This window comes from Echinops telfairi, unplaced genomic scaffold, assembly GCF_000313985.2.
Source record: "Echinops telfairi isolate 266 unplaced genomic scaffold, ASM31398v2 ScPeMD7_12;HRSCAF=54, whole genome shotgun sequence".
NCBI classification, from domain to species: Eukaryota; Metazoa; Chordata; class Mammalia; order Afrosoricida; family Tenrecidae; genus Echinops; species Echinops telfairi.
In genome coordinates this window covers 3,423,340-3,434,869 of record NW_022103909.1, presented here as the reverse complement: position 1 = coordinate 3,434,869, position 11,530 = coordinate 3,423,340, and the positions used below count along the sequence as shown (strand labels likewise).

General features: G+C 59.7%; 1 protein-coding gene across 3 annotated transcripts in view; it reads left to right on the top strand.

Moving 5' to 3' along the window:
• ASIC1 (acid sensing ion channel subunit 1) overlaps positions 1 to 9,812 on the top strand; it is a 22,995-nt gene extending 13,183 nt beyond the window's left edge. The window contains exons 1-10 of one of the 3 annotated variants that reach the window (XM_004711396.2): positions 1,611 to 2,270; positions 4,630 to 4,780; positions 5,479 to 5,606; positions 5,896 to 6,046; positions 6,614 to 6,670; positions 7,080 to 7,233; positions 7,663 to 7,754; positions 8,281 to 8,360; positions 8,442 to 8,546; positions 8,666 to 9,812. In XM_004711396.2, coding sequence (XP_004711453.1) covers positions 1,611 to 2,270; positions 4,630 to 4,780; positions 5,479 to 5,606; positions 5,896 to 6,046; positions 6,614 to 6,670; positions 7,080 to 7,233; positions 7,663 to 7,754; positions 8,281 to 8,360; positions 8,442 to 8,546; positions 8,666 to 8,770 — 1,683 coding nt within the window. In that variant the 3' untranslated portion in view covers positions 8,771 to 9,812. Of the gene's footprint in view, positions 1 to 1,610; positions 2,271 to 4,629; positions 4,781 to 5,478; positions 5,607 to 5,892; positions 6,047 to 6,613; positions 6,671 to 7,079; positions 7,234 to 7,662; positions 7,755 to 8,280; positions 8,361 to 8,441; positions 8,547 to 8,665 lie in introns of those variants that run through there. The other 2 variants (XM_004711397.2, XM_045287341.1) reach the window with 2 other exon arrangements.
• Positions 9,813 to 11,530: the final 1,718 nt, after the last annotated feature.

The window sequence follows — 11,530 nt, the reverse complement described above, 5'->3', positions numbered from 1 at the left end:
GGCAGACTTGGGGAGAACTGGCTCTCCGAGTCTTCTTCTTCTGGGGCCTCTGTGTCCCTGGTGGCAAAGAGAGATGGTCCTACCTCTGCCCATCCTGTTATTACCTGGTGCCCTCTCTGCCACCCCCAGCACCCTCCGGGGGCTCTGTGTGCACCTGGAGGCACGAGGGAGGGTGTATGGGAACTTTGGGCAAGAGAGGGACCCTGCAGGGCTGTGGGCAGGAGAGGAATGAAGACACCTCAGGGGACCTGGCTGTCCAGCCACCTGACCCCTGCTCTGGTCCTGCAGAGGAAGGGTTAAGCCTTTTCACCTCCCCCGCCCCCACTTAGGTCACCTTCTCAGCCCTGGAGACTTGGCTGGTGGTTCAAGTTCCTCAACCAGTGGCCCTGAGTAATCAGAGCCAGGGGGCCTGGGTTGGCAGGGAGGAAAATTAGAAGTAGAGGAAGCTTCAAGACTGAGGGTGTGAGGGGCAGTGAGGCTAAGGGTTTGGGGTGACCCTCGATTGATTCCCAGAATTCCTCACCTGACCTAGCATCCCTGGCACCGCGGGGGGCCCCCCGCCCCCCAAATCTCTCCCTCTCCGATGCCAGCTTTTTCCTCACACTGGGGGAGAATTCCTTGAACTCCTCCCTTGGACTGTTGGGGTACAGGTGAGCAGGCCCTGAGAAGCAGTGGGAAGCTGCCAGGAAGCTTTTCAGCTGCAAGAGACAAGACGGAGGCCCTCCCCCTAGTGCCGGGAACCGGCCATAAATGGGTCTGTGGTCAGCGAGAGACCTCTGTTAATGGACCTGGGCCGCCCCACAAGCCACAGACAGGACGGGGGGAGTGGCCGAGGAGGGAGATGACCTAAGTGCAGCTCAGCATGGGGGAAGGGTAGGGAGGGCTCAGAGCTGTAGCTGAGAGCTGGGGGTCAGAGGAGGGAGGAGGGGGGCCTGTGGGCATCATGGACTAGCTAGTCCCTGATGGAGAGTCAATTACAGGGGAGTTGGGGTCTGAGGGGAATCCACTGGGGTCTGGAAGGTGATTGGATGGGAACTGGCTGGGGTCACTGAGACCCTTAGAGGGGGGCTACAGAGTAAATGACCCACAGGAGAGCCAGACCAATGGGGGTCATGGGATCTGAGAGAGTGCCTGCAAGGTATAGGGGGCTCTGGATCACCCAGAGGGCTAACTGGGCCAGGAGAGAGTCAGGGGGTCCCTGGGGTTGGAGGAGGGAACGAATGTGGGCAGTGAGGAGAGTTGGGGTGGGAGGTCACCCTGGGAGTGGGCACGGAAGCCTATGCTGGACCCCTCTGGCCTCCAGGTTTTCCATTCTGTGCTCAGCCCTGGCTGTCCTGCTGGAGCCTGGGACAAGAAAGGGGCTCCGGGCCCCCTCCTCCCAGCAGCCTCCCTCTCTCTGCATCAATTATTCAGCAGCCAGCAGCCCGCCCTTGCTGGCAGGGCGCTGGGCCTCCTCTCCACGCCCCGCCCCTACCAGCCAGCCGGCCACATTGCCAGCCAAGGTCCAGGTGAGGAAGGACGGCCGGCCAGCCGGAGCAGGGACCCGGCAGACCCTGCCTGCCTGGGGCCCCCTCCCCTCCCCAGAGCCTCTCCCCCTGCCCTGGGAGAAGATGCCCATCCAAATCTTCTGCTCTCTATCCTTCTCCTCTGGAGAGGAGGCCCCGGGGCCCTTGGGAGATGGTTGGCGTCCCCGCCAGCAGCAGGATCGGGATAACTGGGGGTCTGAAGAGGAGGAAGACGAGGAGAAGGACAAAGAAGTGGCGAAGGAGGCAGCCAGCGAGGGGGCGCTGCCTGTGGACTTGGTGGCTTTTGCCAACAGCTGCACCCTCCACGGTGCCAGCCATGTCTTCGTGGAGGGGGGTCCTGGGCTGAGGCAGGCCCTGTGGGCGGTGGCCTTTGTCCTGGCACTGGGTGCCTTCCTCATCCAGGTAGGCGACCGCGTTGCTTATTACCTCAGCTACCCGCACGTGACGCTGCTGGACGAGGTGGCCACCACGGAGCTAGCCTTCCCAGCGGTCACCCTGTGCAACACCAATACCGTGCGGCTGTCTCAGCTCAGCTACCCCGACCTGCTCTACCTGGCTCCCATGCTGGGGCTGGACGAAAGTGATGACCCTGGGGTGCCCCTTGCCCCCCCAGGGCCGGAGGCCTTCTCAGGGGAGCCCTTTAACCTGCACCGATTCTACAACCGCTCCTGCCACCGGCTGGAGGACATGCTGCTCTATTGTTCATACTGCGGGGGGCCCTGTGGCCCTCACAACTTCTCGGTGGTGAGTGGGGGGCCCATGTCCTACACAGCACCCAAGGGTGCCCACCATGGCTCCTCCCAGGGAACTGGGGACAACGCCACCCTCCCCCAGCTGCCCTGGCCTCCACGCCCTTGGTGACATGTCTAGGAGCAGCCTGGGCCACAGCTGGCCCAGGAGCCAAAGGAGCTAGACTGCCAGGCTCAGGTGTACCACAGCGCTGCCCTCCCGACTGGACCTTGGAGATGCCTCCGTACTGGTTGGTAGTTAGCTGCTGCTGGCTGGTGACTCTGGGCGTTCCCTGACTCTCCCCAACTGCTCCTGCCCATCTCCAGACTTCTCGGACTCCCAGTGGGGGTCCCAGAACCTTTCTTGCCTCTGACTCAACCTCTGATCTGTTTGGGAGGAGTCCACGCTGGACCAGCCATTAGCTACTTAGCTACTTCCCCATGGATTGGAGCTGAGTGGGTGCCATCTGGTCAGTGGTAGAGGGGCCAGGGCAGCAGCCCCCACCTTCCTCTCACTCTACCCCTTGTTGGCATGGCCAATAGCAGCTCCCACAATAGGGCACCAATCCTTACTGATTCTTCCTGTGTGGACTCCCCCAGGCTCCTTTTCCCCTGGTGTGTGTGTGTGTGTGTTTGCTCGAGTGCCTGTCTGAGTAGGACAACAGGACTCCCCTAGATCCCCACCTCCCCCAGGCTGGTTACACGGGGGGCCGCGGGCTGTACAGCTGACACTTCTCACCCACAGCCATCAGGTGGCAGCAGCAAACCTCCGCTCCAGAGCACAGCCCTCTATTAAAGCTCCCAGGGGCTTCACCACTCAAGTCCCAGGGGAGGTGCAAAGCTGGGGGAGGGGGAGGGCAGCCTGGAGCCTGTGGCTGGGCACCATGAGACCTGGTCGTGTGGCCAGGCAGTTGAAGACCTCGGAGTCATCTCTCAGGCTTGTCTCTGGACTTGACTCACAAAATGGGGGCGACCAGGATATCTCTGGTCAGGAGAGCCACTGGGGGTGGGGTGGGGGGTGTATGCTGCTCTAGCAGGGGGAGGGGCAAAGCCTATTTCCTAGCTGCCCCTTGCTCACCCCACCTCCTTGGGCCTCCCCTGAAACTGGCTCTGGTTCTCTGGGCTGTGTCTGAACTCATCGTGTGTCCAGGCCCCCCCCACTCATATGCTCTGCCTGTGGGAACTTGGAACATGGTGGAAAGCTGTAGAGTTTCTCTGGGTTGCGTGGTGGCAGGACTGTGGCGGGGCTGCACAGAGGGGGGGGGCGGCATGGGGCTGGAGAGCAATGAGGAGGCTGCCCCAGGGCTGGGGACCTTTAAAGCCTCAGTCCCTCCCTCTGAGCATGTGTGCTGCTAGTAGGGGGTGGGTCAGACCTAAGTGCTGCTTGAAATGGTGCTGGAATTCAGGGCTGGTTCTTGGCATGACACCTGGGTCGGCTTCGGGGCTCCAGTGACTGTGGGACGATGGTGAATATCAGGGCTAGAGGCTGCAGGGGACCAGAAGGCTGAGCTTGCTTGGGGGGTAGCCCTGGGATAAGAGGACATGGGGTAAACTCCAGGAAAAGAGGTGAGGTGAGATGATTCAGAAGGTCCCATGAACTTGGGCCTGTGGGGAAGGGTCCAAGGAGGGAGCAGGGGGTCCAGAAATGATAGGCTCTTGGGAAAGGAGGCATGTGTGTCAGGGTCCCTGCAAGGGAAAAGCTGGCCCTCAGATAACTCACTGCCATCCAGTCCATGCCAACTCCTAGTGATCCTATAGCACAGGGCGGAACTGCCCCTCTGAGTGGTAAGCCTCATCTTTCTCCCTCAGAGGACCCTGGTCTTGAACTGCTGATCTTATGGTTAGCAACCCAACACATCACCACTACACCACCAGGGCTCCTGCACTCAGCTCTTTCCATGAAAAGACTTGAACAGGGAGGGTGAAGGACACCCACGAGGGAGGCTGAGGCACTGGCGGTAACGGGAAATGGTTACCTCCGGCTCCAGCCTTGTGTGCGGTGGAGGAAAGCCTCCTGGTGGGATCTGTTGGCAGAGCAGGGTCAGCCCCAACCTCAACCTCAACCTCTCCCCAACCCTTGGATCCCCTCCCACTGGCCAAACCCCTGGGATGCTCGGCACGTGGTGAAGGCACTGAGGCGATGCACCCCACAGGGGCCAGTTTTCAGGGCTTACGTCAGTCAGGGCCTGCCAAGGTGGGAATCAGGGAGAGGAGGTACGTGGAGACAGTGCTGCACAGGAGAAATCGTTTGGGGAAGGATTTGAGGGTTCCAGTAGCTGGGGGTCGGGGGTAGGGAGGGCGCTACGTGGTAGGGAGTGCTGGCAGGACTTCAGGCTCTCCACTCTGCACCCCCAACCCCCACCCCTCGCACACAGGTCTTCACAAGGTATGGAAAATGCTACACATTCAACTCAGGCCGAGATGGGCGGCCACGACTGAAGACCATGAAGGGTGGGACGGGCAACGGGCTGGAGATCATGCTGGACATTCAGCAGGACGAGTACCTGCCCGTGTGGGGAGAGACTGGTACGTCATCCTCCTCAGGGACCCCCTTTCTTGTGGCTCGAGGCCCTAGCCTCAGCCACGACCCTCCTGGGCTCCACTGTGGGGACTGTGGCAAGCAGGGCTCAGGCGCTTCTCCTTTCCTCTCTGCATCTTGCCACTTCCTCCAACTCTACCTGCTGTCCACACTGGCAGCTCTCTGGCTCCCCCTTCCTGGCTCAGTTGCTCTCCAAGGTAACCAGCCATCCTTCTCCCTCAGTGGCCGCCACTAGCTCTATAAATAACTCCCTCTCTTCTCAGCCTGCCTGCTGTCTGTCTGGTCACAGGTGCCTTGGGGCAGAGATAAAGAGAGGGAGAGAGATAGGGGAAAAGGGAGGGAGAGAGATGGAGAGAGTCTGAGACATTGACTATCTGCAACAAAGAATGTGAACCCCCAGATGTATAATAGACTCCAGATTAGGCTAGGACTCGGGGTGCTGTTGGACCCAGAAGGAGGCTAGGGTGGCCTAGGACCCTAGAGAACTCCCCACCCCCACCCAGTGTTTGCAGTGCTTGTTCCCAGGAAATGTAGGCTGCCCCCAGCTCTGAAGGAGACTCAAAACTCATGCCATTGAGTCGACTGCGACTCACAATGTCCCTACAGGACAGACTAGAACTGTTCCTAGGGGTCTGCATCTCCCTGGAGCCCGCCCCCCACCCCTCACCCTCCTGAATTCCCACAGATGAGACATCCTTCGAGGCAGGCATCAAAGTGCAGATCCACAGTCAGGATGAGCCTCCTTTTATCGATCAGCTGGGCTTTGGCGTGGCTCCAGGCTTCCAGACCTTCGTGGCCTGTCAGGAGCAACGGGTGAGAGGCCAGCAGGAGCTGTAGGGGTGGAGGCCCGTAGGGGGTGGAGGTACCTTGAGGGTGGGGTGGGCGGTCAGAAACGGGAGGGGCGTGCGCTCGTGCGCGAGACCAGGCTGGGGAGGCCACCTGGCTTGTCAGCAACATGGGTGATCTACGGTCAACTCTGAGGCCTTGGAATCTTGCAGAGGGAGAAGGGGCGGGACTCCGGAGCTCTGAGTCTTCTCAGAGAAGCACATCAAGGTGACTACCCTCCTCACACACACACCCAGCTCCCTGGCTCTCCCAGCAGCTCATCTACCTGCCCCCGCCCTGGGGCACCTGCAAAGCTGTTACCATGGACTTGGATTTCTTCGACTCCTACAGCATCACCGCCTGCCGCATTGACTGTGAGACGCGCTACCTGGTGGAGAATTGCAACTGTCGCATGGTACACATGCCAGGTCAGGTCACAGCGCTCCTCGTGCAAGCACCAACCTGGGGCCTGCCCCGCCCCTGATCAGCTTCCTCCCAGACCTGAAGCCAGGCCAGCTGGTTCTTCCCACCCAGTCTCTGGTCCCGTTTGCCTGCCCATCTGGCCCTTGTTGCTCTGACCTCAATTCCTGCCTGTAGCAGGGAGGGTCTGGATCCAAAGGGAGGGTGGGAAAGGTCCAGGAGGGATGGATGGGGGCTGGGGCGGGGTCAACTCCAAGGAAGGCTGGGAGCCGGCTAGTCCTACCTTTCACCCTCTGCCAGTTTCCAACCATCTAGGCTTTTGGTACTGCCACCACTGAAATCTCACTGCCACTCATAGTGGCCCCAGAGAAAGGGGGAAAACTGTTCCCTGTGGGTTTCCAAGACTATCACTCTTTATTAGAGCCGAAAGCCCATCTTCCTACCGAGGATCCCGAGGATCCCCTGGTGGTTTTGAACTGCTGACTTTATGGTTACCAGCCCAACTTGTAACCACTATGCCACCACGAGATCTCATTCACCTCCACCCCGAGCGCACCGCTGTTCTTTCTTTGTAGGGGATGCCCCATACTGCACGCCAGAGCAGTACAAGGAGTGTGCAGACCCCGCGCTGGGTGAGTGCCCCTGCCCTGAACAGACAGGGGCGGTGGGGTGGGGGAGGAGCAGGCCTGGTGTACCTGGTCTTCAGATCGGCCCCCGGACCAAGCGTCCCCCTCCCCCGTGCTTGCTTTGGCGGCTGGACACAGCATTTCCAGAAGCCCCACCCCCCCCCGAAAGATTCGTGGGGTCACCTGGGCGGGGTTCTCCCCTCCCTCATCATCTGCATCTGTGCCTATGCCGGTTTACTCTGAGAGCAGGGAGATCAAGGATAAACTGGGAGAGGGAGGATGATGGGTGGGCACAGGGAAGGAAAGGGGATGCGGGTTGGGGAGGGGGCCTGGGGCAAGGCCAGGATGTGCTGTTGGGAAGGTGGTGCCCGAAGGGTGCCACTCAAGGGGCGCCTCCCGCCTGGCTGGGGCACAGACTTCCTGGTGGAGAAGGACCAGGAGTACTGCGTGTGTGAAATGCCCTGCAACCTGACCCGCTACGGCAAGGAGCTGTCCATGGTCAAGATCCCCAGCAAGGCCTCCGCCAAGTACCTGGCCAAGAAGTTCAACAAGTCTGAGCAGTACATCGGGTAAGTACATCGCCCAGCGGGGACCTTCAGCTGGGGCGCTGGAGGGGATTGCTGGGGGGAGGGCAGGGCGGGAGCAGTCAGCAAGAGGAAGTAAGGCCCAGAGAGATGGGAGCAGCAGGGGCTTACTGGGAAGAACGAGGCAGAAGCTGGGGGAAGACCCCTCTCGCCCTTGCCCTCTCCCTGCTTGCTTCTGTCTTCATCCTCACCCTCATCCTCACCTCAGGATCAGGGATCCCTCACACTTCCCAGTGGGCACCACGTCTTTGTGCTATAGCATCGCATCTAACAGCCCTGCAAAGCGGGTATCTCCCGTGAGCACCGCACGTCACAGCGGTGGAAACCGAGGCTCAGAGAGGCCTGCTGCCAGTAGGGGTCGATATATGACTTGAACCCAGTCTCCCCCCACTACCCCCACCAACCCCGCTGCAGGGAGAACATTCTGGTGCTGGACATTTTCTTTGAAGTCCTCAACTATGAGACCATCGAACAGAAGAAGGCCTATGAGATTGCAGGGCTCCTGGGTGAGTGGCTGAGGGCACCTCGCCCCTTCCCAGGCCATGGCCGTGGCCGGACTTCCCACTGCGAAAAGCGGGTGCTCTGCCCTGTGACATGGTATCTTCTTCCTCCCCGCACCCCAGCCACCTCTAGGAGACTGTCCCCAAAGCCTGCTATTCCTATGTGGGGAGGAAGGAGAGGAGGCTGAGTTTGCTCTTAGATCAGCCTGTGGGCAACTGGGCTGGGGGTGGCCGTGAGGACTATTTCACAGGCCCCTGAAATCCGGCCAAGCAGTGAGAGGGCTCGGATATTTTGTAAACTAGCCTTTTTTACTTCTAAAATAATACCCGTTCATTCTAGAAAAGTAGAAACATGCAGAGAAACGTAGGCAAAGGAAAAACAAGAAGACAGAAATCGGCCAGAAGCTGGCTTTGCGCTCCTTCTGTGCGAAGGTTGTCAGTCCCCTGGCGCAGACGACCTCCCCAAACCCGTCCCTGACCCGGTGAACCCTGCCAGGTCCTCCCCTCACCGACCTCCCCCGCCCGCCTGCAGGTGACATCGGGGGTCAGATGGGGCTGTTCATTGGCGCCAGCATCCTGACAGTGCTGGAGCTTTTTGACTACGCCTACGAGGTGAGGGGGCGGGGCCGCGGGGCGGGGCGGGGCCTCTGGAGGTCTCGGGCCGCTCACCCCGCCCTGCCCCCACCCATTCAGGTCATTAAGCACAAGCTGTGCCGGCGAGGGAAGTGCCAGAAGGAAGCCAAAAGGAGCAGTGCGGACAAGGGCGTGGCCCTCAGTCTAGATGACGTCAAGAGACACGTGAGGGAACCTAAGGCCCCACCCCTCCCCCAGCGCCCCATCTCGGGCTCCCATTGGCCCCCCGCTCCAGCGCCCCCTCCGGTGACCAGCCCGTGCCCTGTGCCCTGTGCTTTCCCTAGAACCCGTGCGAGAGCCTCCGGGGCCATCCGGCCGGGATGACGTACGGGGCCAACATCCTACCTCACCATCCGGCCCGAGGCACGTTCGAAGACTTTACCTGCTGAGCCCCGCAGGCTGATGAACCAAAGGCCTAGATGGGGAGGACGAGGAGAGCAAGGGGGACCCCCCGCTGCCCCCATCTGCCCTAGGGACTCACCCAACTCCCAGGGCAGCCTCCCGCTGCTAGGCTGTCCTTTTCTCTTGTCTGTGGTGAGAAAGGAGTCTTCTCCCGGCCTCAGTCCCATTCTTTTTGTTTCTAACAAAACTCATCTAAAAGAGACACTAAAAAGAGATACGGGGCAAGGGACCTCAGGCCGCCCCCTCCGCCCCATGCTGCCTCCCCCAGCTCCCTGCCTGAACCCTCTTCTCTCCTGTCTGAGTCTCACCGCCTACATTGCTGCCTCCAGTCACCAAAGCCCCTCCCAGCGGGGGTCGAGGGGGGATTTCCAGGGTTGGTCATTTTGCCCCAAACCAGAGAATGTACTTGAGGGGGAGGGCTAGTGGGGGGGCTTCCCCAGCCTTAAGAGACCCTCTCAGCCCAGTGACCACCCCCCCAACCCCAAGTGTTCCGGCAGGAACTAAGACCCCATTCCCCTCACAACATGTGGAGTCCTTAGGGGGGTTGGGTGGGGAGATTGCCCCCCTACCCCAGAAGGAGAGATGGGGACAGGGTGTGGCCCTGGTGCTGTAGGCCACATCCTGATACATACAAGCGCACCCTCACCCCAGAACCATAGCTGCTGGAGAGAAATCCCAAGAGGCAGCCCCCCACCTCCACCCTTGACCTTCCCAGAACAGATCCCGCTGGTTGGTTTCCAGCTCAGGGAGAGGGGCACTGGTGCCTAGCCTCACTGGTCACTCTCCCAGGGGCCCCAGCAGAGGGCCACATCCATAAATTTTCTTATGGAACTCCTCTGAGTCCTCTTCCCCAACTCCATTTGCTTCTCAACAACCTCATCTGCATTTTCTATTTCTATATGATACAGACTCTATATTGCTATATCTCTGTATATACTTTCCCCCCAGCCTTGTCTGTCTCCACCCCCTCCCTTCTTGTCTCTGAGAACTACCCCCAACCCCCAAAGCCCCCTTCTGTGTCTCTTTGCCCACCCCAGTCCACCCCCGCCCCCCCAACCCCGACACCCCACACCCCACCCCACCCCGGTCTATGAATGCCTTCGCCTGTATAAAGAGTTGGACTCTCTCCCCTGGTGTCTGTACTGTGTACACACATCCCTCTGAGAAGCACAAGGAGACGACACGCGCATTGTAACCTTCGCACTGTCTCGGTGGCAACATAAAGGAAGCTGTGAATCACAAGTTCTGCCTCTTTCTAGCCTCGCCCCCCCCCACCCTCACCCCCTCTGACCCAGGCACCCTCTGCCCTCCCTGCAGTCTTAACATTTCTGCCCCCGCTCCGCCAACCCACTGCCCTTTGCCTGGCTGACTGCTGCCTCCCCAGAGAAGGGGTTGTTCACAGAGCTAGCCCCTACCCCCAGGAGACAAGGTTGCTCTGAACACCAAGACAAGGGAATTCCTCCCAAGCTGGCAGCCAGGATGTGGACAGATGAAAGGGAGCTGGGGGTGGGTGACTCTGTTAGGGTAGTGGGGTGCTGACCAGCAGGAGAGGCCCTCAGTCAGTGGCTGCCTTTCCCTCCTCAGGGCTGCCCAACCCCCTCTCCTCACCTGATCTCAAGCCCCACACTGGGCTTTCCTACTGAGGTGGGATTTGGTAGTGGGAGGGAAGTGATAGGCCTAGAGCTGGAGTTGAAAGCTGGGCTGGTCGTCCCCTCTGTCCCTTTACAAGAGACAAGTAAGGGAGGGGGCCTGAGCCCCAACCCATTCCTAGCCTTTTCTGCCTGCTGTCTCTTGGTCGCAACCCTAGGACAGACTCTGTGGCGTGAGCAGGTCACCTGTGTATCGGCCTGGAGCTGGAGAGTAAAGTTGGGAGCTCTTTGGGAACTCTTGGTTCCTAGGAATTGTGTAGAGACTAGAACTGCCCACAGGGAAGCAGTAGCAAGGCCAAGCAGTGTGCCACCGGACGGGGACAGGGACGAGCAGGCGGGGCTCTCTGGGTGACGCATGCCTCTGGTCTAATAAACTGGGTTTCAACCATCTCCTCTTCAGTGTTCTGATGTGACTGAAAGCAGTTGGGTCTCTTCTCACCCAGTGCCTAGTGCTGTGCTTGGCTTGGGCCCAATCAGACGGAGGGATAATGAGGGTTTGAGTAGGGGTTCCCTATCCTCCAGACAGAGGGGTGGGGTTGAACTATTGGGAAGGGTCAGAAGCAGAAAAGACCCCAAAGTGAAGCCCCACCCACAAAGGATACTTTGGGGGAGAAAGGCGATTAAGAGTCCAGATGAACTGGAACAAAACCTGGAAGCAGTCAGGTTAACAGGTCAGGGACAAAGTTGGGCTGAACTTCTAGTGCACGGTGTTATTAGGATCCTTCCTCCCGACCAAGAGGCAAGAGATCTGGATGGATTCCAGGAAGGAATTTGCTGAAAACTTGCTGGTTGACTTCTGTGAGCTCAGTGTTCCCATCGGTAAAATGTAATCAACACCGTGCGTTCCTCTCCCTCTCCAGTGCCTGGATTGATGGCAGTCAGGGAATGAAATCGAGAGCCAGCAAAGCTCTTTGGAAAGTTAAAGGTGCTGTGCCACGATGAAGCACTGACGCCACCACTCTCTTACAGAGGACAAGTGTGGGGGCTGTGGTCCTCCTTTCCCAGGGCCTGCGCTTCCTCCCGTGGGCTTGGGGGCGCCCGCTCCCCGGGCCTCTCTAGCCCGGCGCTCGTCTCTATGGTCCTCCCTACCGGACCTGA